The sequence below is a fragment of the Desmodus rotundus genome, chromosome 10 (genome assembly GCF_022682495.2).
Source record: "Desmodus rotundus isolate HL8 chromosome 10, HLdesRot8A.1, whole genome shotgun sequence".
Lineage (NCBI taxonomy): Eukaryota > Metazoa > Chordata > Mammalia > Chiroptera > Phyllostomidae > Desmodus > Desmodus rotundus.
Genome location: NC_071396.1, coordinates 94,419,658 through 94,442,269, shown reverse-complemented (window position 1 = coordinate 94,442,269; position 22,612 = coordinate 94,419,658). Strand labels below are relative to the sequence as shown.

The 22,612-nt window shown below is 40.5% G+C and overlaps 1 protein-coding gene across 6 annotated transcripts in view; it reads left to right on the top strand.

Annotated features, from left to right (window-relative positions):
* Positions 1 to 8,529: 8,529 nt before the first annotated feature.
* PIAS2 (protein inhibitor of activated STAT 2) overlaps positions 8,530 to 22,612 on the top strand; it is a 74,107-nt gene continuing 60,024 nt past the window's right edge. For 4 of the 6 annotated variants that reach the window (XM_053913345.2, XM_053913342.2, XM_053913344.2 and 1 more), the window contains exon 1: positions 8,532 to 8,708. Coding sequence is in view for 2 of the 6 variants with exons in the window: in XM_053913344.2 (XP_053769319.1) it covers positions 8,685 to 8,708 (24 nt within the window). In the remaining 4 variants the exon portion in view is untranslated. Of the gene's footprint in view, positions 8,709 to 22,612 lie in introns of all 6 variants that reach the window. The other 2 variants (XM_053913347.1, XM_053913343.2) reach the window with 2 other exon arrangements.

Genomic DNA, 22,612 nt, shown 5'->3' with positions numbered 1-22,612 from the left:
TCATCACAATTTTAAAATTTGTTGAGACTTGAGCTGTTTTCAGTAGTGTGTTCAGCTTTTTGTAAATGTTCCATATGTGCCTGAAATGACACATTTTCTGCATATTATTTACATTCATTGGGTCAAGTTTGTTAATTATGTCATTCCAAAACTCTGTATGGATTTTTATTTTTTGTTTGTCTTTTATATCAATTACTAAGAGAAGTGTGGTAAAATGCTCCCCTATATTTGTCGATTCCATTTCTCACTGTAATGCTGCACCATACATTTAGGCCATGTCATTTGGCACATACATATTTAAAATTGCTTTATTTTACTGGTAAATTTAACTCACTTAGGAAAGTTCCCAAGTATGGCATCCTCCTCAGGTATTTATAGTTCATTTTTATTTCTGTTCCAAAGGCAATTTACTAATCAGAAGTCATTTTTATCTATCATGTTTCCAGGTGAAGAGAGCTAAAAAGTTAAGTGAAGTTCAAGTTCTCATGTAGAATGGGGAAGGGTATTGTTACCCCTTTACCAATGGTACTTTTTATTAGTCTGGAAAATCTCGAACTTTATCTTTTCACATATTACTTGTACCTTATTCTGTTTTTTTTCTGTCTTCTGAAGACTCCAGTTAAACATTTGTTACACCTTTTCAACATTATCTTGTATCTCTTAAATCTATGTCTCTAATTATTTTCTTATATATTTTCCATCTTTTTGTTTTTCTATGTGTCATTCTAAATAGTCTTCTACAATATGTTCTGGTTATTAATTCATGCTTAAACAGTGTGTAATGTACTATGAAACTTACCAATTGAGTTCTTAAACTTCTCAATTTTAGAATTTCTATTTTTCAAATTTTTAAAAAATATATTTTATTGATTATGCTATTAAAATTGTCCCATTCCCCCCTTCACTCCCCTCCCCCCTGCACACTCCTTCCCACCCACATGCTCCCCCCTTTACTTCATGTCCATGGGTCATACATATAAGTTCTTTGGCTTCTACATTTCCTATACTATTCTTACCCTCCCCCTGTCTATTTTCTACCTACCATTTATGCTACTTATTCCCTGTACCTTTTCCCTCTCTCTCCCCTTCCCACTCCCCTGTTGATAACCCTCCATGTGATCTCCATTTCTGTGGTTCTGTTCCTGTTCTAGTTGTTTGCTTAGTTTGCTTTTGTTTTTGTTTTAGGTGTGGTTGTTAATAACTGTCAGTTTGCTGTCATTTTTACTGTTCATATTTTTTATCTTCTTTTTCGTAATAAATCCCTTTAACATTTCATATAATAAGGGCTTGGTGAAGATGAACTCCTTTAACTTGACCTCATCTGGGAAGTACTTTCTCTGCCCTTCCATTCTAAATGAAAGCTTTGCTGGATAGAGAAATCTTGGATGTAGGTCCTTGCCTTTCATGACTTGGAATACTTCTTTCCAGCCCCTTCTTGCCTGCAAGGTCTCTTTTCAGAAATCAGCTTGCAGTCTTATGGGCACGCCTTTGTAGGTAACTGTCTCCTTTTCTCTTGCTGCTTCTAAGATTCTCTCCTTATTTTTAATCTTGGGTATGTAATTATGATATGCCTTGGTGTGTTCCTCCTTGAGTCCAACTTCTTTGGTAGTCTCTGAGCTTCCTGGACTTCCTGGAAGTCTATTTCCTTTGCCAGATTGGGGAAGTTCTCCTTCATTATTTGTTCAAATGAGTTTTCATTTTTTTGCTCTTCCTCTTCTCCTTCTGGCACCCCTATATTTGGATGTTGGAACTTTTAAAGATGTCCTGGAGGTTCCTAAGTCTCTCCTCATTGTTTTGAATTCTTGTTTCTTCATTCTTTTCTGGTTGGATGTTTCTTTCTTCCTTCTGGTACACACTGTTGATTTGAGTTCCATCACTATTGGTTCCCTGTACATATTCCTTTATTTCACTTAGCATAGCTTTCATTTTTCCTCTAATTTGTGACCAAATTCAACCAAACCTGTGAGCATCCTGATTACCACCAGTGTTTTGAACTGTGCATCTGATAGGTTGGCTATCTCTGCATTGCTTAGTTGTATTTTTTCTGGAGCTTTGATCTGTTCTTTCATTTGGGCCATTTTTTTTTTGTCTTGGTGCACCTGTTCTGTAAAGGGGCGGAGCCTTAGGTGTTCACCAGGGCGGGGCGACCCACGTAGCTTGTTGTGATGCTGTACGTGCGGGAGGGGTCCGAGAGAGAACAATGGTGCTTGCTCAGCTCTCTGCCGGCTTTCAGTCACTTCTCATGCCACCCACAAGCAAATCGGGCCCTTGTGATTCCTGGGTGGGTGGGTAGACCTTGTGTGTGTTCTAGGCCCCTGTGGGTCTCTCCGACAAACTCTCCTGTGAGGCTGGAATTTCTCTCACTGCCGCCTCACCCCCCACAGGTGTTTTCAATCGGTGGTTTGAGGCTTTATTTCCCCGAGCTGAAGCCCTGGGTTGTGTGGTCTGTCACTGGGTCCACCAGCTGCTGCCTTGCCCACCAGCTGCAGCTTTGCCCACCCCGTTCCACAATCCGCCACCTCACTGGGTCTGCCAGCCGCTGCCTTGCTGAGAGTCCTCTCCGCCCAGCTGCCCGTCTCCACCCCTCCTGCCGGTCTGGATGAATGTTTCTTCTTTAATTCCTTGGTTGTTGGACTTACATATAGTTTGATTTTCTGTCCGTTCTGGTTGCTTTTTGTTTTTAAATTGTTGTTGTCCTTCTTTTGGTTGTACGAGGAGGCACTGTGTATCTACCTATGCCTCCATCCTGGCTGGAAGTCCTATTTTTCAAATTTTTTATTGAAATTTTTTAGTGTAAGCATGTTTCCATTGCAGTATTTTTCTGATTTCTGAGTACATGCTGGTCATTTTATTTGGAAAATTATCTGCAAGATAATTTGAAGTTCGGGGTGATGATACCTTCCTCTGGAGAGAGCTTTTGTTTGTCTCTGCCCAGGGCCTGTGGAGTGCCACTCTAGGACCTGTTCATTCACTAAGGCTTGAAGTTTCCTGATTACTGTAAAGCCTGATTGCAATTTGTAGAAGTGCTGATTTACTTCTGGTTTATCTTTACCCTGGGGGTCTTATGTTCAATATGGGGAGTATTTATTAGACTTTCCATCTTCTTTGGCACTAGATTTAGATTTATTTCTCTCTTGCTCAGCAATTCTTCAAAAGTCATAGCTGAGTTTCTAGATTTTACTTTTGTATTGTCAGATGCCTTCAGGACAGATGTTGGGTTCCACTACCTGGCATACTGCCTTCTAAGATTTGGCTGGATAAGTCTTTATATTAGGTATTTGCTTCTGTTTTTCTAAATCCAGATTTTTTTGGTTATCCTCAGTGAGTTGGATCAAATTACTGAGTTGCTTAATGTATATGCTAGCATTACTCAGGTAAGATCTGTTTATAAATTGGGTAGAATAACTAATTTTTGTCTGGATTTGGCATCAAAGTTATAGTAGCATTTTAAAATAAGAGAATGTTTCTTCATTTTTGAATTCTCTCTGTAGTATTAAAAATCAGATCATTGGTTGTTTCTGGGGGGAGGTTTGACTGGGAAGGAGCAGGAGGGAACTTTCTGGAGTAATGGAAGTGTTCTGTATCTTGATAAACATTTTTCAAAACTAATTGAAGAGTTTACTTAAGATATGAGGATTTCACTATATGTAAGTTACACCTTAATACAATTATTATTTAAATATTAAACATTATTGAATCTAATTGGAATGTATACAGATGTTCATTGTATTATGTGTTCAACTTTTCTTTTTCTTATTTTAAATGATTTAATTTTTTATTTTTAGAGAGGGGGGGAGGGAGGGAGAAAGAAGGGAGAGAAACATCAGTCGGTTGCCTCTTGTATATGCCTCAACCAGGGACTGAACCCACAACCCAGGCATGTGCCCTGACGAGGACTCGAACTGGTGACCCTTCCCTTTGCGGGAGGAGGCCCAAGCAACCGAGCCACACTGGCAGGGGCCACTTTGAACTTTTCTTAAAAACATTAAACATTTTCAGAATAAAAAGTTGGGGATATAAACTTAAAAGTTAAATTTATTGATGTTTCCTTGATATTCGTTTCATTAAAGGTTAAGCCAAACACTATCAGCAAAGTGTATAGGAGTGAAGAAATATGATGGATGCCAAAAATAGATGTATGTTTGGCAAAAGAGAAAAGGTGACTTGAAATTATCTAGGAGGATTGAATATGGCTACAGGCAGAGAGAAAAATCAGTGGAAAGGAAAAGAGAGATGATGAGATCAGAGAAGGTTGATGGGTTCAAGGAAGGGAAAGGATTAATGAGACAGGTACTTGGAACTAAACTCAATATTCCTTGTCTGGTCAACTAGGTTGAATACTCTTTTCTAAAGATATTAGGACATATCCTAAGGTCATATGAGTGCTTCTTAATACCTTTTATGGTGTGTTTATCAGCTATTTAGATATGAAAAAATGTATTATCTATCACTTTATGAGTTTACAGAGTATACTCATAGACCTTATCTCCTTTACCCTTCCAACAACCGGAGATAAGGAATAATCAGTCTTGCTTTATAGATTAGAAAAATTAGGTTTGCTAAAGTTATATGGCTAACAAGTGAGACGGCCACTCCTGGGACTTTTAACTCTATTGTATCTGAGGATGCTTTAATTATAGTACTTATTTTTTTTTAATTGGAGCAGATTAAAGTGGTGGCCCAACCAGATAATTGCCTAGAATCTCAATCCATAAAACATATTTTATCATTGACAATGACATAGAGGAGAAAACAGTACTTAATGGAATTCCCCTGGGGAAACAGTTCTGTATGTGGCTGGAATGATACTTTGGTATGGGGCCCATAGTGGTGGGGAGATAACCATTATGCCACATTATCAGGAAGGTAGATCCTTATAAGTGCAGATTTCTTTTTGATGAGCAGGATAAACTACAAACTTGGACCCCGGCTGAACTGCTTAAGGCAGTAAAAAGAGAGGCATTCTTTCTATTCTTCACCATTCAGACATTCCTTTAAAGAAAGAGTGAATCAATATTAAGGAGTATAGTTTAGAGAAGATGCCAAATTTATAATTTGGCTTGGGGAGAAAAAATAGCATCCAAAATTCTTTTGGGAGCAAATAACAGAAAACCCATTTCAAACTATCCAAGAGTAAAGGAAAGGAATTGGTTCAAGAAAACAGAAATAAAATGGGTGTTGAAGTTAATTCTGATTCTTGTTGTTGTTGATTACTGCCCATGAGATGGTTTGGTCCTCAGGCTGGCCCCTTTGTTGCAAAACAGCTACATCATTCCACATTCTAGAAAGTCTCCTCAACTCTAATCAGTGAACAAATGTCCCACACATTTATTGGCCTACTCGGGGGAGGGGCCCACATTTGATCTAATTGGCAGAGCCTAGAAGTGCCCTATAGTTGTTGGATTTATAGGTAGAGTTCCTATCTAATCACCATGGCAAGGAGGACATTAGGTATTATTGGTATCGACCAGTCTGGGGCAGCACCTAGAACTCTTCGCAGTCAAACCTACCCAACTGTACAATGAACACTAAAAACAAGGCTGTGCAGCCTTGCTTCTCCTAATTTTGTATTTGTGTTGGTTCCTGTAAGATCCTTGGCAGAAAGGCTGATTGTATTCTATTCATTTATTTCCCCAAAGCTCCTAGCCCACAGTGGCTTTCACTTAATGTCTGTTGAACAATATTAAACTGTACTGAGGTGTAAACCAAGGCCTAAGGAAAATAAGCTCAGATCAAGTATAAACCAAGGTGGACCACAAAGCTAATGATGTAGAGCCAGAATTAGAACCTACTCTAGATACTGTTCATTCATTATTTTATTCATCAAACAAATATGAGACCAACTGTTCGTCAGCATTTATCAGTCATTACAGTCTAGTGGGTTAAACATTTTTTTAAGATAAAAACTTAATCCCTGGCTGGTGTGGCTCAGTGGATTGAGTGCTGGCCTGCAAATCTAAAGGTCACTGGTTCAGTTCCCAGTTGGGGCACATGCCTGGTTTGTGGGCCAGGTCCCTGACTGGGGGCGTGCGAGAGGCAACCGATCGATGTCTCTCTCTCTTTCTCCTCCCTTTCCCTCTCTCTAAAAATAACTAAATAAATCTTTTTAAAAAGATAAAAACTTAAAAAATATGTATTATATATCTAATAATCACACAGATACCTACATAATTACCATGGAGAAGTATTACAAAGGAAAAGTTCAGGTCCTGATGGGGGCTCAAGAGTTGGAAAATTTTGGCTTTGGTAGGTAATAGCTCATAAGCTTAGTAATCAATGCATGTGAAAAGCTATTGTTCCAGGATCTGAAGGCGTAACTCATCTTGACTCCAGGAAACCATAAACAGTTCCACCTTTGTGCCTCAAGCAATCAAGAGGGTACTCCAGATGAAGACCCCTGCCTAGGACACAGATGAAAGAATGCTGCAGCTTTTATCTGATTAACTTTCCCCAGGAATTCCAAACCCCTTACCTACACTTTTCTTCTGCTTATAAAAAGGGTTTGTTTAAAATGGAATGTAAGATGGTCTGTTAGAATGCACAACCCACCATCTTCTCAAATCGCCGGCCATTTGAATAAAGCACCCATGGAGATTCAGTCCGTCTCTGCTCATTGGTTCTGGTAGTGACAGGCAGCAGGAACGCAGGCTTTTGGGGTTTCAGTCCCTTGAGCGGAGGGAGGGATTTGAATTAAAATAGGCACCTGGGTTTAGGAAGGTCTTTCTGAAGAAGTGATACTTAAACTGGGACCTGAAAGATGAGCAGGTGTTTGTGAGGGGCAGAGAAAGAGTGGGAGGTTATTCTCGGCCCAGAAATCAACGTTCAGAGGTCTGAAAACCTGGGGGTGGTGGTGGTGGGTCCGCCCGAGGAACTGAAAGAAGTGTGTTGTTGGTGGACTGAGAAGGAGTGGGAAGACACAGTAGGTAGGAACCATATTAATCAGGGCTTTGTAAAATATGTTTAGTGTTTTAAAGTCTTTCATGGGAGAATTCCATCCAACTCTTCAAGGAAATCTGAACCCTGCACTTGGTCCAGCGAATTTTCTGACCAGCTTGATTCAGCATCTTCTCTCATCCTTTATCAGTGAGTCAGGGATGCTCTCAAGCTTCCTTCCATCTTCTCTGCCCTTGTCATTTCATGCTTTCCTGGTTATCAGATTTCCCTGACCCCTCGACTTTCTATCAGTGCCCTTCTGAGGGCTTTTATTTCACTTCTCCCCCAGCATCCCTCACCCCAAGCCTTCTCAACTCCACTGTCCATGACATTCAGGCGCCCTTCAAAGTCAGAATCAGCCAGGTTAGTATTGAGGATGTGGGAGGCAACGGGGCCACATACTAAGCCTGACAAGCTCAGTGGAGCAGGGTGGGGGGCTGGAGGGGGGGCTGGCTTTTGGGCCTTACAAACTCAGAGACCTAAAGCAACCACGTAAGATGGTCTGAAATTAAAACTTCCTACCTAAAAGTGAGTTATGGCAGGTAGTCTTGTCCTAGGCCGGTACCTTTCCTTGACAAAGGTCGATTTTTGCCTTAACCGACCCTGTCTATTGACTTTTTGCATCTATAACAACATACATTTAGGATGTCAGAGTAATTTCCTTTCTCCAGACCCCTTGAGGGCACAATCTCCCATCTCAGCAGGAGACTCAGAAAACCCTCATTGTTATTGTTATGTGTTGTTAACTGCTAACTATCTTGTACCTTCCTATGTAAAATAAGTGTTTATTCGTTTTACTTTTTATCCAATCCCAGAGATTTCCCTGTTTTGCTTTCTCCTGATTTCCTAATCACTCACCAATGGATTTCATGTTACACCCTTCCGCCCTTCCCCTTCCGTTGGATCCTTTGATTCTAAAGTATAAAAACAAGAAACTGGCATCCTCGGGGCATGTTCTCAGTCCATTGAGATTTTTGATTTCCACAGTTGTCAGGAGGCCGGAGTAAACTCGTAAGAATTCTTATAGGTTTGGACGTTTCTTAGGTCGGCAAGGATATTAGCAGTCCAGAGGTCCCACCACTCCTGCGACATTAGATGGTAAGAGCAGCTAACCCAACACCTATATTTAGAGTGTTCCGACACAACTACTCTGGGGGATGGTTTTATTTGCGGCTGCTTCCTCTGTCACAGCCACCAAGGGAAAAGGGACCCTAAGAATATCCCCGAAATGTTCCGGTGAGGAGTTCCAGCCAGTTCTTCCCGTTCTGCGGCTCCCCGGGGCGAAGCCCACCTTCAGGCCCACAGGTAACGGCGTAGTCATAACGGTGCTTGCAGGGAGGGGGGGCCGGCCCCGTGCGGAAGGGTGAGGCGGAAAGGCACCGCTGGGAGCTGAAGAGAGAGGAGAGTAGGGCCACAGAGCCAGGGGCTAGAAGGCGTCTGGGTGACAGGCAGACTAAGGGAGACAGCGGGGGCTGACAAGAGAGGGCAGCGAAGCCGGAAGACGCGGAGGAAAAGTGGCGGCCGGGTGGGCTGGGGGCTCCATGTGGGCGGGGCCACGCGCTGGGGGCGGAGCGTCCGTGGGGGTCACGTGACGGGCCTGGCGGCGACGGCGGTGGCGGCCGCGGCGTCTTCAGCGGCGCCCAGTGCAGGATGGTGCTTGTGGCGGCGGCGGCGGCCCTGGTGGCGGAGGCGTCGTTGGCGGCAGCGGGAGGGGGTGCTGTGGCGAAAGCGGCGCCCGCGGGCGGTATAAAATGGCGGATTTCGAGGAGTTGAGGGTAAGCTGGGGCGCGGGAATAGAGAGTGGAGGCCGCGGGGGAGGGGTGGGGAGGGGAGGTGGGGAACCCGCAACGGCGCCCGGCGCCACCTTTTTGCTATGCGGGGACCGTTTGCGGAGCTCCGAGCCCCGGCCAGTCTCCGACCCGGCACCCTGGCGGTCTTGGGAGGGGAGAGAGGCTGCGGAGGGCCCGGGGCCGGCGCTGAGCAGCTGGGCAGTCCGGCCGAGGCTCCGCACACCTGACGCGGGGGGCCGGGGCGTCCTCAGGAGGGGGAGGACTGGACTTCCTGGTTATTTTAAGGGCTGAGGTGGAATGCAGAATTTGCTTTTCTATTTTCGCGAGGGGTATCCGTGTTGATGGCGATTCAGAAGTCAGCATGCTGCTCACTTGGTGGGAGAGTTGTTTTCTGAAACGTGAAGTTGGGTTTAGGAATTATTCTCTCTCCCCCTTTATGGCTGACGCTCCGGTTTAGTCAGATGTGTCACGAGAAGGGCCCCTTCCACCAGTGCTTTCTCAAAATCTTGGACAGAAACGTGGTTTTGGGGGAGCCCTGCCTTCAAAATTCGGCCTTAACCTTGATATTTCCTTAGTGGCATGGTAAGAAATCCACAAAGTCTGTGTTGTCATGAGGTTTGTTTGTACACTTGGCTTGCTCTTGAGGAAAAACATTTTTCCTCCTAGTCTTAGAACAATATCACAACTTTATTGTTGATACCTTTGTGTAGTAGAGGTTGAAATGGGGTGTGCTGGGGGTAGAATGGAAAGGATAATTTTCCCCAGGCTGATAACATAACAAAACTGCAATAAAGGAGGCGGATATATTTTTTATGGCTCGCTGAATTGCCGGCGACGTTAACTGGAATACTTAAGAACAGAAACTCCAATTTTAAAAACAAAGTCAAAGTACAGATGGATGTGAACTTGAAATTAAGTGCCAACCTTTAGCTTAACATGGACGTATGATGTTAGGGTTTCTTGAAATAAGAAGAGAAAGAAACCCAATAAAAGATTCAGTTTTGTATATTTATTATTATTATTTTGGGGAGGGATCCGGTTGGGGAAGGATGTTGGCTGGTTACTTGGCTGTTAACGGTGGACATCAGCAAAAGAATGTATTGGTGATTCTGATCTAAAGGGAGATTGTTATGGTTTGCACAATGCCTGCCATTTTCCCTCCCGCTGTTTCAGAAAGAATTACTTAATTCCCAGTAAAAAGAAAAGTTTATTAATGAATTTATGCCCTGTACCAGTTTATACAGAGAATGAGGATAGTAGGTAAAAGGTGTCAATAATGGTAAAGTATAAGGGTTTTAGTGTCTTACAGCCCCAGGTGTAGCACTGTAACACCTGTGGAACTTTTGAGGCAACCAGGCCTGAGCCTCACTTGTGTGAATTTATGCATTAGGTTTAGGATGGGAAGAAAAGGCTGACGTTGAAGTTAAATTTATTTTTACCTGCAGTATTGTCTTTTTGTGTATAACAGATACATACAACTTTTCTTCTAAGATTTTTTTGTTGATAAAAACTTTTCTAAGTCTTAAACTTTTATAAATGTTGGTCAAAGCTCAATAAAAAGAGAATTTATTTACTGGTATAGAGCAGAAAGGACTGTCAGCGCTTAGGTTGGCGTAAAACTAGAAACTGCAAAGTGGTTGGAAACCAAAGAAGCTTTTCTCTTTCTCTCCCCCCCTCACCTTTCTTTTGTGGGTCAACTTCATCATCTCTTTCTGTAAATCACTTGTCTTTGCTTCTCCCTGCATTTGATCATTGTAGTGGGTTGAGGGAAAGGAAGAGGCAAATTCTGTGTGTGAAGGGAAATTGTGGGCTGAACAAAGATGATTATAATAGTGTGTCATGTACGAGAAGCTTCCCTGGTGCTGGAGAAGGAATTATTCAATTCATCAGTTGCTTATTTACAGCACTTAACTTTGGAAAGAGTTTGTGGATTAACTATTGGCGAATTAACCTGGGACAGGCACAAGGATAAGAGTTGATGGCCTGGGCCTCTCTGTTTACTGTCACCCTGCTTTCTAGTTTAGCAGATCCAAGCACAGAGGTGGGGGAGAGGCAGAATAGTTGGGGTTCTGAAGTCCCTCATCTCTTTTTCAGCCAGAGCGCCTTTTTTACCCTTGTCTTTCTCCTTGAGTTGCATAATTTTATGCTGGTGTTGCCCTTCAGCTGTCCTTAAAGAAGGCCCCTGCTGCAATTTAACCTGGTTAATCCACTCTCCCTACTTCTCTCCACTCAAGTGTAGGGGTAGAGGGAGAACTAGTGAAATAAGATTTTTTTGAAGAATTTCTCTTCTGTATCCTCACCAGCTTTTGTGCATTGAGAGTTTATTATCTCCGTGTGTGGCAAAAGGAGAGTGAATGTGGGTGTAAGTTTCTGGATGTGTTATTTGGGCTAGTGAAAGAGCCAGTGATTATAACTTTCTTATAGATAACTGATAAACCAGACACAGAAAATCTTTTATACTACAGGGGTTAAGAAATTTTATGACTTATTTTCTGTCCAGAAGGCTTGCAGTGTTTAGTTCCTTAAACCTAGCAGGACTGGCCGCCTGGTAGCTTCAGGTGCTGTTGGGTTGCAGAGGTAGAATGGGAAGTTAAGGGGGAATTTGAAGTTACAGGTTCTTATTCCTCCTACCCCCCAACTATTGACAAGAAATAATCTAATAATAATAGATGTAACAGAATATACTGTGTGATTCAAGGCTAACAGTGGTATTAAAAGATAAACTGAGGCATTAACATTTTAGGAATTTATTTGAGCAAAAAATCAGTTTGAATTGGGCAGCACCAAACCAGAAGTGGTTAGGAGCACTCAGTTGATAGGAGCTAGGGGAAAACTTAGAAGAGGCAGAAGCAAAGTTAAGGAAATTATTGGCCAGATATGGCTTAAACCCTAGTTGGCTTAGATTTTGGTTTGTTTACATACACTCCATAGCATTAGAGTCACCTTAGTCTAATGGCCTCCTTTGTTTAATTAATTTAACAATTTCCCCCCCTTTGGTCATTATATCATACATGAGAGTTTGGCTAGAAACTTGATATTATATACACTGCTTAGGCACCATCAGAGTTAACTTGCTCTGGTCTCATTGTGAAACTCACAGATTATGATGTCATCTGTGGAAGAATTGCTTTTGCTGTTGTTCATCTTGTTTGTTTCTGGGTAGTGACGAGAGCATGATACGGTCTTTTTTAACCAGGCCAGAGGACCGTCTTTCTGGGCGTGAGTTCCAGAATCCCTACTCTCTAAGTTGTGGAGGGTTTGACCATATGTAAGAGGTTTGTGGAAAGCTTCCTTTACCTGGTGGAAAGACACTTTGGCATAATGCATTAAAGCTTTACAGTATTGAGTCATATCAGAATTTATGAGTACAAGGATACATGGTTTTTATCATCAGAGGCATAGGTCTTCTTGTTACTATTTCATAAAGTGTTAATTTATGCTTTTGTATAGATAGATGTTGGTCTGGTTGCTATCAAAACCAATGGTAGGACTTTTGGCCAGAGCAGTCCCATGAATTCTGTTAATTGAGGTAGCTTTAGTTTTAAGTTACCATTTGTCCATTGGACTTGACTAGGTGACTTATGACAGTAAGACCATGGTAATACCATTGTATCAGCAATCCCGTATTTAATTTCATTATAGATACTGGTAATCGTCCAGTGAAATGAGTTCCCCTATTACTGGAGATTTCTCTGGGAATACTCCATAAGGGAAATACACATATTTTCTAAAAGTTTATTAGCCACAGTTGTGATGTCAGTCTTCTGTATGGAAAGGCTTTAATCCATCCCAAGAACATACAGACAATTACAAGAACATACTGATAACCCATTGTGGGAGGCAGTTGAATGATATCCATTTTGTAAGTGTTCAAATGGCCTAAATAGGTCACCAGTGGGAAATGGCCTTCCCCACCCAGGGTTATGGTCTTGATAAATCAGACATGGGTCATAAACCAAATTTGCGACCTTGGATCGGTCATCCCACCCATAATTTTTTCATAATTTGGATCATTTTATTTGTGTCATCAGTGGGTCTCTGAATGTAGAGTTTTTAGTAATGGCATTTTTAAGGACACAGGAAGAACCAGGTACCTGTCTGGGCCCTCAGTGAGTCCTTATTTAATATTAAATTTGCACCCTTGTTGGTCTCAACATTGTTATTCTAGCTTGGGTGCTTCATTTTGTATTTTATAAAAAAAGTTTTATTATGGTTTTTAATTAACCCAAGGGATGTGCTTGTTGATTTTAGAGAGAGGGCAAGGGAAGGAGAGAAACATAGATATGAGAGAGAAACATCAATTGGTTGCCTGTCGTACCTGCCCTGACTGGGACCCAATGCACAACCTAAGCATGTGCCCTGAACCGGGAATTGAATCCACAACCTTCGGGTTTATGGGATGATGCTCCGACCAACTGAGCCATACTAGCCAGGGCTTGATTTTGTCTTTTATATAAATTATTATAAATAATGTGGTTAGAGTCAATCCTACAGAGTTATTCAAGTTACATATTGGAACAATTTAGTCCTAGCTAGTGTAGCATCTGCCAGAACATTTTCCTGAACTCAGGTTCTGTTTTCCTAGTATGAGCTTCAGTTTTAAAAATTGCAGTTCAGCTAGGCAGTAGAATGCCAGAGAGCAGTTCATTTACTTGGGGCCCATTTTTGATTGGGGTTCCACTAGAAGTGAGGAAGGAACCCTTTCTGTTTCTTAAATATACCAAAGTCATATCTGATGTCAGTATAAATGTTTACTGATTCTCCATTGGATAGCTAACAAGCTAAAGTGAGGCCTTGTTGCTCTGCTGGTTGAGTGTTGCTACAGCATATAGTGCTTGATATTTCCCTTCTGCATTCATAACGTAGGACCCAGGGATGAAGAGTATTAAGTCTGCGCTTTCCAATGATGTGTTTCGCAAATGAGTGCAAGGGCTTAATAACCATGACACCATGTCTACACAGTTATGGTGACCTGTGCTATTGTCATGCAAGGGTAGCAGGGTTGAGCAAGTTGCAGAGCCTAGGATGGAGTTTAGAAGGTGAAAGGAAAAGGATCTCCTAAGATGTTAGTCTGCTTGATGTTGAGATTGGAGTTTGATAGACTTTGAACAGCACGAGGTACTTAAGTATAAGTCATATCCTAAAATCCTGAATTCTACCCATTCAGCTGCTGTGGCTACTGTTTTCAGTTTGGATATGTACTGATTACTGGATGTAATTGTTAATATAATTTGGGAGCCTTAGGGTGGGAGTTTGTTGTAGGACTAATTTTAGTTGGCTAAAGCCCTGTTCATGGTTTTCTTCCCAGGGTAAGGGGTCTCGAATTGAGTCCCTTGTAAGTTCATATGGAGGAGTTGTGATCAGAAAAAAATTTGGAACCTTAGATCCACAATATCCTGCAAGTCCAAGTAAACTCGTTAACTGTCATTTACATGTACGTCTGGGGAAGTTTTGGTTACTAGTGTTTATTCTTTCAGGTGAGAGGGAAATAGTCCTTCTGCAGTCAAATCATGTCCTAAGTTGTGAACCTTTTTTGAGAATTGGAGTTTTTCCTTGGAGGCCTTACGCCTTTACAAACTAATTGCTGTAACAGATAAATTGAATCTATTTCCAAATTGTCCCTTGTAGAGGAACATAAAAATAAGTCATCTACATATCGAATGAGTGTAGAGCTTTTAGGGAATTGTAAAGTTGCCAGGTCATGATGTAAAACCTGAGAAAAATAGGACAGGGCTGCAGTGTGCCCTGTGGCATAATAGTCTAGGCATACATACTGTTAGTTTTTCTAAGTGAAGGTAAATATATACTGATTCTCCTTGTCAGCTGGGATACTAAAGAAAGAGCAGAGCAAAGATCTGCCACTGTGAACCATTTTGAGTCTGTAGGTACATTAGATAACAAGGTATTTGGAACTATAGGAAACCTTGGTATCACAGTTTTATTAATCACATGCAGCAAATCCCCAACTTCATCCATTTGGTTTTTAATGGGTAAGATCAGAGTGTTCAATGAACTAGTGCATGGAATTATAAGTCCTTGCTTAATTAAGTCTTATACAGTTGGTGAGAACCCTAGGATAGCTTCTGGTTTTAGTGGATATTGAGGGGATTTAGGCAGTGGTTTGGAATGATCTTTTTGTATTTTTATGGGTTTGGAGCTCTTAATTTTACCTTTGTAATAAGCCCATAGGCATTTAGATACTTCTGAGAGAAGGGGACTTCCAGACTTTGTCAATTTCATCAGTTCCTGCTTGCAGAGCTGCAGAGCAGCTCAGGTTCAGGAGAGTTAGGAAATTCTAAGATCATTTCTTCTTCTGAGTTAAATTTTATATGACTCCTCAATTTAGAAAGCAAATCTTGTCCTAACAGCTTTATTGGAGCTGAGTAACATAGATGGAAAGTATGTTTCCCCAAAATGGCCCTAGTGTGATCTGGACTGGTTTAGACACAGGTACTCTTTGCTATTGTTTTGGGGTTTTTTTTTTTCAATTGATTATTTTATTACAGTTGTCCCAATTTTTCCCCCTTTGCGCCCCCCTCTACCCAGCATCCCCCACTCCCTCCGGTAATCCCTCCTCCTTTGTTCATGTTCCTCAGTCATGCATGTAAGTTCTTTGGCAACTCCATTTCCTGTACTTGCTCTTAACACCCCCCTGCCTGTTCTGTAACTACCAATCTGTACTACTTAATTCCTTCACCTTTTCTCCCATTCTCCCAGATCCTCCTCCTTAATGACCAGCATCCCAGTGTTCTTCATATCTATGATTCTGTTTCTGTGCTTCTTGTTTGCTTAGTTTGTTTTTTTAGATTCAGTTGATGATAGTTACGTATTTATTGCCATTTTAATGATCATAGTTTAAGTCTCTTCAACATTTCATGTAATAATAATGGTTTGGTGATGATGAACTCCTTTAGCTTTACCTTGTCTGGGAAGCACTTTATTTGTGCTTCCATTCTAAATGATAGCTTTGTTGGATAGACTAATCTAGGTTGTAGGTCCTTGGTTTTCATCACTTTGAATACTTTTTGCCAATCCTTTCTAACCTGCAAAGTTTCTTTTGAGAAATCAGCTGACAGTCTTATGGGAACTCTTGCAGGTTACTAACTGCTTTTCTCTTGCTGTTTTTAAGATTCTTTCTTTATCTTTAACCTTTGGCATTTTAATAGTGATGTGTCATGGAGTGGGTCTTTTTTGCATCTGTCTTGTTTGGGACTCTGTGCTTCCTGGATTGTACGTATTTCCTTCACCAAATTAGGGAAGTTTTCTTTCAAATAGTTTTCCAGTTTCTTGCTCTTTCTCTCCTTCTGGCAAATGTTGGAACACTTGAAGTTGTCCCAGAGGCTGCTTATACTATCCTCGTATTTTTGGATTCTTTTTTTCTTCTTGTTGTTCTGATTGGTTGTTTTTGCTCCCTTATGTTCCCAGTAATTGATTTGATTTTTGGCTTCATCCTATCTACTGTTAATTTCCTTCATAATTGTTCCCTATTTCAATTAGTGAATCCTTTGTTTCTGTCTGTATCTTTTTTATGCTGTTATGGTCTTCAGTAATTTCCTTGAGCATCCTTATAACCAGTGTTTTGAACTCTGCATCTGATAGATTGCTTCTCTTCCTTTTGTTTAGTTCTTTTTCTGGAATTTTGATTGGTTCTTTCATTTGGGCCATATTTCTTTGTCTCTGCATTTTGGCAGCCTCCCGACACAGGTACCCTTTGAATTTGGTTAGAAACTTCCACTACAGACATATTACCTTTACTCGTAGAGATTTGCTATTTTATGAAAGTAGATAAAGCGGCTCTGGTATCCACCAATATGGTATGGAATTCATTATTATTATTATTATTATTATTTTTAGTATATTTTATTGATTATGCTCTTAGTTTTCCCATTTTTCCCCTTTGCCCCCCCTCCACCCTGTACCCCCCTAACCCTCCAGCATTCCCCCCACCTTGGTTCATGCCCATGGGTTGTACATAATAAGTTCTTGAGTTCTGTTTCCTATATCATTTTTGACCTCTCCCTGTCCATTTTATGCCTACCAATTATGCTTCTTCCCTGTACCTTTTCCCCCCTATTCCTCCCCTCCCCCTCCTCACTGATAATGCTCCATGTAATCTCCATTTCTCTGATTCTGTTCCTGTTCTAGTTGTTTGCTTAGTTTTTGTTTTTGTTGTTTTTCTTTTTTTTTTTAGGTTCAGTTGTTGATCATTGTGATTTTGTTGACATTTTACTGTTCATACTTCCAATGTTCTTAGATATTTAATATTTCACATAATAAGAGCTTGGTGATGATGAACTCCTTTAACTTGATCTTATCATGGAAGCACTTTATCTGTCTTTCCATTCTAAACAAAAGTTTTGCTGGATAGAGTATTCTTGGATGTAGGTCCTGGCCTTTCATGACTTGGAATACTTCTTTCCAGCCCCTTCTTGCCTGCAAGGTTTCTTTTGAGAAATCAGCTGACAGTCATATGGGCACTCCTTTGTAGGTAACTGTCTCCTTTCCTCTTACTGCAAGATTTTTCTCTTTATCTTTAATCTTGAGTAACTTAATGATGATGTGACTTGGTGTGTTCCTCTTTGGGTTGGCTATCTCCTCATTGATCAGCTCTCTTTCTGAAGTTTTGCTCTGTTCTTTCATTTGGGCCATATTTCTTTGTCTCCGCGCACCTGTTAAGTTGTAAGGGGGTGGGGCCTTAGGTATTCACCTGTGCAGGGCAGCCCTCCTCGCTGCACTGCCTGTGCGGGAGGGGCCAGAGAGACAACAGTGCAGCTCACCTGCTGTCTCTAGCCCCACTTTTCAATGATCTCCTGTGAGACTGGGAGTTTCTCCCACCTCCTATAGTGAGGCAACCCCCACCAGAGTCTACAGTCAGCTCTGTGTCTCAGTTTCCTGTTCAGCCAGCCCTGCCAGCCCCTTCTGCTGCCTTGCTGTGAATTATTTCTGTCCGCCTGTCTTACCAGTCTGGTTAGTCTGGTTGACTGTTTCTTTCATTCCTTGGTTGTCAGAGTTCCATGCAGTTTGATTTTCTGGCACTTCTGGTTGTTTATTGATTTTAGATTGGTTGTTACCCTCCTTTAGGTTGTGCAAGAAAGCTAAGGGTTTCTACCTGTGCCTCCATCTTGAATTCTCATTATTAATTTTTATCCTAGTTTTGCCCTTCTCATTTAGAGGTATCATGGGGAGCAACTTTCCAAAAAATCCCTCGGAGCCCCATAAATGATTATTATTTTTGTAATCAAATTTTTAAAGATCTTCTGATGTAGGAACAGTCTGGCAAAGGTGGAAGTCTATTAAATGAAGGGTTCAGTAGGGGGCATTCCCTTTTCCGGTGCCATGGTTGTTTACAATAAAGGCAGACATTTCAGGCACAGTATTCCTGAGTGGAGGTTGAGCTGTTTATTGGCTTTAAGATTTTTACCTTGCTACAAAGTTCTTTCAAAATGCTCAGCTAACTCAGCAAGAGGAGCAGCTTCCCAGCTTAGGTCTCTTTACTAGGCTACTACCTAGTTTGGACTGGAGCCTGCTAATGAATAAGGAAGTCAGGAATAGGGCTTTTTCTCTGCTTGTGTTTAATGAAAAAAGCCCAGAAATGTTTCACAAAGTGTTTCCAATCTTGTGTTATAGTCTGAAAATGGTTCATCCTTTTTTTGTTGGAAGATTGAATGATAAACCAATCAGTCTTTTGAAGAAATACCTAATCAGTACTTTCAAGTAGGCCTTGGGCTATTTTTCTGGCGTGTTTTGGGCTATCCCTGGCAGAGCAACTAGTATGTGGATCTTTAACATTGCTCTTGGGATCTTCCCATGTGGCCAGGTCCTAATGTTACATGGATAAATTGGTAGAGATTTGGGAGTTCCAGATTGTAAATTCTAATTAGAATTCTAAATTCCTTATAAAGTTTTTGAGGATTCTCTTTAGGGATTGGAAAATCTCTGATGATGGCCCTAAGTTCAGTCTTTGACCATGGAGAAGTTGCTATTCCAAACTCGGCAGAGGGCCTCACTTTATTAAAAAGTTTTTTTTTCTAAATCCTCACTCGAGGATATGTTTTTCTTGATTTTGAGAGTGGAGGGGAGGGAAACATTGATGTGAGAAGCATCCTGAAGGGCCTCACTTTACAAGGTATTTGTTTAATCTCTACCTCATCTTCAGAGTGAAAAGGCAATTGAAGGATTAGCAGGTTCGTAATATTTAGGGAAAGGGTAAAGCAAAGGCTCAGTCCCAGCAGTCAGGGTCAAATTAGTCAGCTCGTTGCTTAAGTTTTCCATTTGCCTTTTGTAAAGAATCTTTTAGAGCAGCAGTTTTTGATTCATTTAGTTTCTTTGAAGTTTCTGCATACCAATAAAAATACATTTCATTGTTTTAGGGTACTTCAGGACCCTTTTTTCTAGAGCATCTCATAAATGGTAAGCTCATCTTGGTTAAAAGTTCCCTACTGTGGCCACTGTAATTCAGGATTACTTTTGGTAAGGTTTAGCCACTGATTCAGAAATATACAGGCCGCATAGCACAGTTGTTCAGAGTGTCATTCAGTATGCCAAAGATTGCAGGTTTGATCCCCGGTCAGGGCATGTGCAAGAATCAATCAATGTATGCATAAATAAGTGGAACAACAAATTGATGGTTTCTTTCTTTTCTTTCCTCTGCTTCTCCCTTCTTTTCTCTCTCTAAATTCAGTACATAAATTTTTTTTAAAAGGAAAGAAATACACGGGTACCGGACCCATAATTTTTATACATAGAATTAGCCGGGGGTCCCAGATGGAGGAGTCCCAGATTGTTTGGGCTCAGAGATACTCTTTTTTTTTTCCTTCCCAAGGCGTTGCCCTGAATCCAGTCCATGTTACGTTGGATCCTGCCCAACCCTAGACCCAGTCTAGTTTCTTTTAATTCTGCCAACCCCAGACCCAGTCATGAGACAGAAATACTCAAATAAATTTGAAGAACTCATTTAAATACAAAAACTGTGGAGTTCAGATTTGAGAGGTACTTACCTGTGACTTCCAGCTACATCAGGAAAGCAGTGGATTCACTAGGCTCAGTAGGCTCACTACCATCACCAGGTTGCTTGTTGCTTTAGGGGGCTGTTGGGGGGGGGGTCTCCTTTGGGTCCTGCATCTGACACCAGAAGTGATAAAAGATAAACTAAGGCATATAAACATTTTAGGAATTGGAGCAAAACTCAATGCAAATTGGGTAGTGGTTACAAGCTGGAAAAAAAAAGTTTTTATAGAGAAAAAGTGAAAACAAAGTCAGGAAATTATTGCCTGACTGTAGCTTAAACCCTAGTTGGCTGTTTGTGATTGTTGTCCTTAGGCTTGCTTTCGTAGCCTGTAGGTAATCATAGTCTTAGATTTTGGTTTACTACTGTAGGTGCTTAATGCTGCATTTGAGCCACTTCAGTTTAATGAGCTCCTTGTTTAATTTAACAGTAGGTACTGATTAATTTAAGAGAAGATCTTTTAAATTAGGAGAATTAACTAATTTTTTAACAGAAGATTTTCTTTCTAGAAGGCTTGAGTGTTTGGTTTTTTACACCTAGCAGAACTCACTATCCTGGTAGCTTCAGGTGCTACTGGGTTGCAGAGAGAGAATGGGAAGTTAAGGGGGAATTTGAAGTTAGAGATTCCCAACCCTTCTACCCCCTAACTACTGGGCAGGGAAATAGTCTACTATATATTAGTAGACGTCACAGAATATACCATGTGATTCAAGGCTAACAGTGGTATTAAAAGATAAACTGAGGCATTAACATTTTAGGAATTTATTTGAGCAAAAAATCAGTTTGAATTGGGCAGCACCAAACCAGAAGTGGTTAGGAGCACTCAGTTGATAGGAGCTAGGGGAAAACTTAGAAGAGGCAGAAGCAAAGCTAAGGAAATTATTGACCAGATGTGGCTTAAACCCTAGTTGACTTAGATTTTGGTTTGTTTACATAGGCACCACAGCATTAGAGTCATCTTATCTGAAAATACTGTTTTTGATCTGTGGTTGGTTGAATCCACAGATGTGAAACCCATGGATATGAAGGGCCAACTGTATTTTTTGAAAAAAAATCTGTATGTAAGTTGACCTGTACAGTTCAAACTTGCATTATTCAAGGATCAACTGTATTTAAATTAAAGTGAAGTAGATAATTCCTAATAGTTAGTCAGATGTTCTTACTTATCACAGGTACATTTTACATTTGTTTGCTCCTTAGGCTGTACCTACCTTTGATAAACATGAATGTCTTTTTTGTTAAAGCCAACATTTTTCTAGGTATAACATCCTTCAGATATTTCTCTTTTCTCAGCATTTTTGCCTTTGTTTTTTTTGGATTGGATCTTAGTCTTTTTAAAAAAATTTTTTTAAATTGAGATGTAATTTACATACCATAACATTCAGCCTTTAAAGTATTCAATTCAGTGATTTGGTCTCTTCACAAAGTGTGCACCATCTGATTCCAGAATATTTTCATCATCCCCAAAGAAATCCTGTAACTGTTAGCAGTGACTCCCTGTACCCTCTTTCCCCCAGCACTCAGTTTTCACTAATCTACTTTCTGTCTCTTCGGATTTGCCTGTTCTGCACATTTCATAGAAATAGAATCGTACACATGGCCTTTTGTGTCTGGCTTCTTTCATTTAACACAGCCTTTCCTAGGTTCATTCATGTTGTAGCATGTATCAGTGCTTTATTCCTTTTTATGGCCAAGTAATATTCCACAGCATTTTGTTTATCCATTCATGAATTTATGTACATTTGGGTTGTTTCTACTTTTTGATTAGTATGAATATGCATCTATAAATGTGTAAGTTTTGTGTGGACATAATATTTTTATTATTTTTATCTTATCCTTACCCACGGACATTTTTTGATTGCTTTTAGAGAAGAGGTAGGGGAGAGAGAAACATCTGTTGGTTGTCTTCTTGTATGTGCCCTGACTGGGAATGGAGGACCTTCTGGTCTGCGGGATGACTCTCCACCCAACTGAGCCACACTGGCCAGGACTTTATATTTTATTTTTAAATTTTAAATTTTTAATTTTTATTTACTGATTTTAGAGAGGAAGGGGAGAAGAGAGAGAAACAGAGACAGGGACATTGATTTGTTGTTTAACTTATTTATGCATTCCTTAATTGACTCTTGTATGTGCCCTGACCGGGGATGGAACCCATAACCTTGGTGTATTGGGATGATGCTGTAACCAACTGAGCTGCCTGGCCAGGACTGGACACATGTTTTTAATTCTCTTGGGTAGTTATCTAGGAGTAGTATTCTGGGTCATGTGATAGCTCTGTGTGTAAGCTTTTGAGGAAATCCCATACTGTTTTATAAAACTGCTGCACCATTTTACATTCCTACCAGCAGTATATAAAGGGCTAAGTTTTCCATATCTCTTGGATTGCATGAGTGTGAAGCGATATCTCATTGTGGTTTTGATTTGCACTTCCCTGATGATTAATGATATTGAGCATCTTTTTATATGGTTATTGGCCATTTGTTTATCTTTAGAGAAATGTCTGTTCAAACCTTTTGCCCATTTAAAAATTTTTTAAATTAATTTTAAGTTCTTTATTCTAGATGCAAATTCTTTATCAGATACATGTTGTGCACATATTTCCTTCCTTTTTTAGACTGTCTTTTTTACTTTCTTGATAGTATATTTTGAAGCACAAAAGTTTTCAATTTTGATGGAGTTTTTAACTTTTCCTCTTGTTGCTTTTGATGTCAAATCTAAGAAACCATTGCATAATCCAGTCATAAAGATTCATGCCTGTTTTCATCTAAGGGATCATATTTATAGTTTTAGCTTTTACATTTAGGTTATTGATCCATTTTGAATTAATTTTTGTTTACGGTGTAAAGTAGGGATTATTTTCCCAGCACTACTTTTTTTTTAA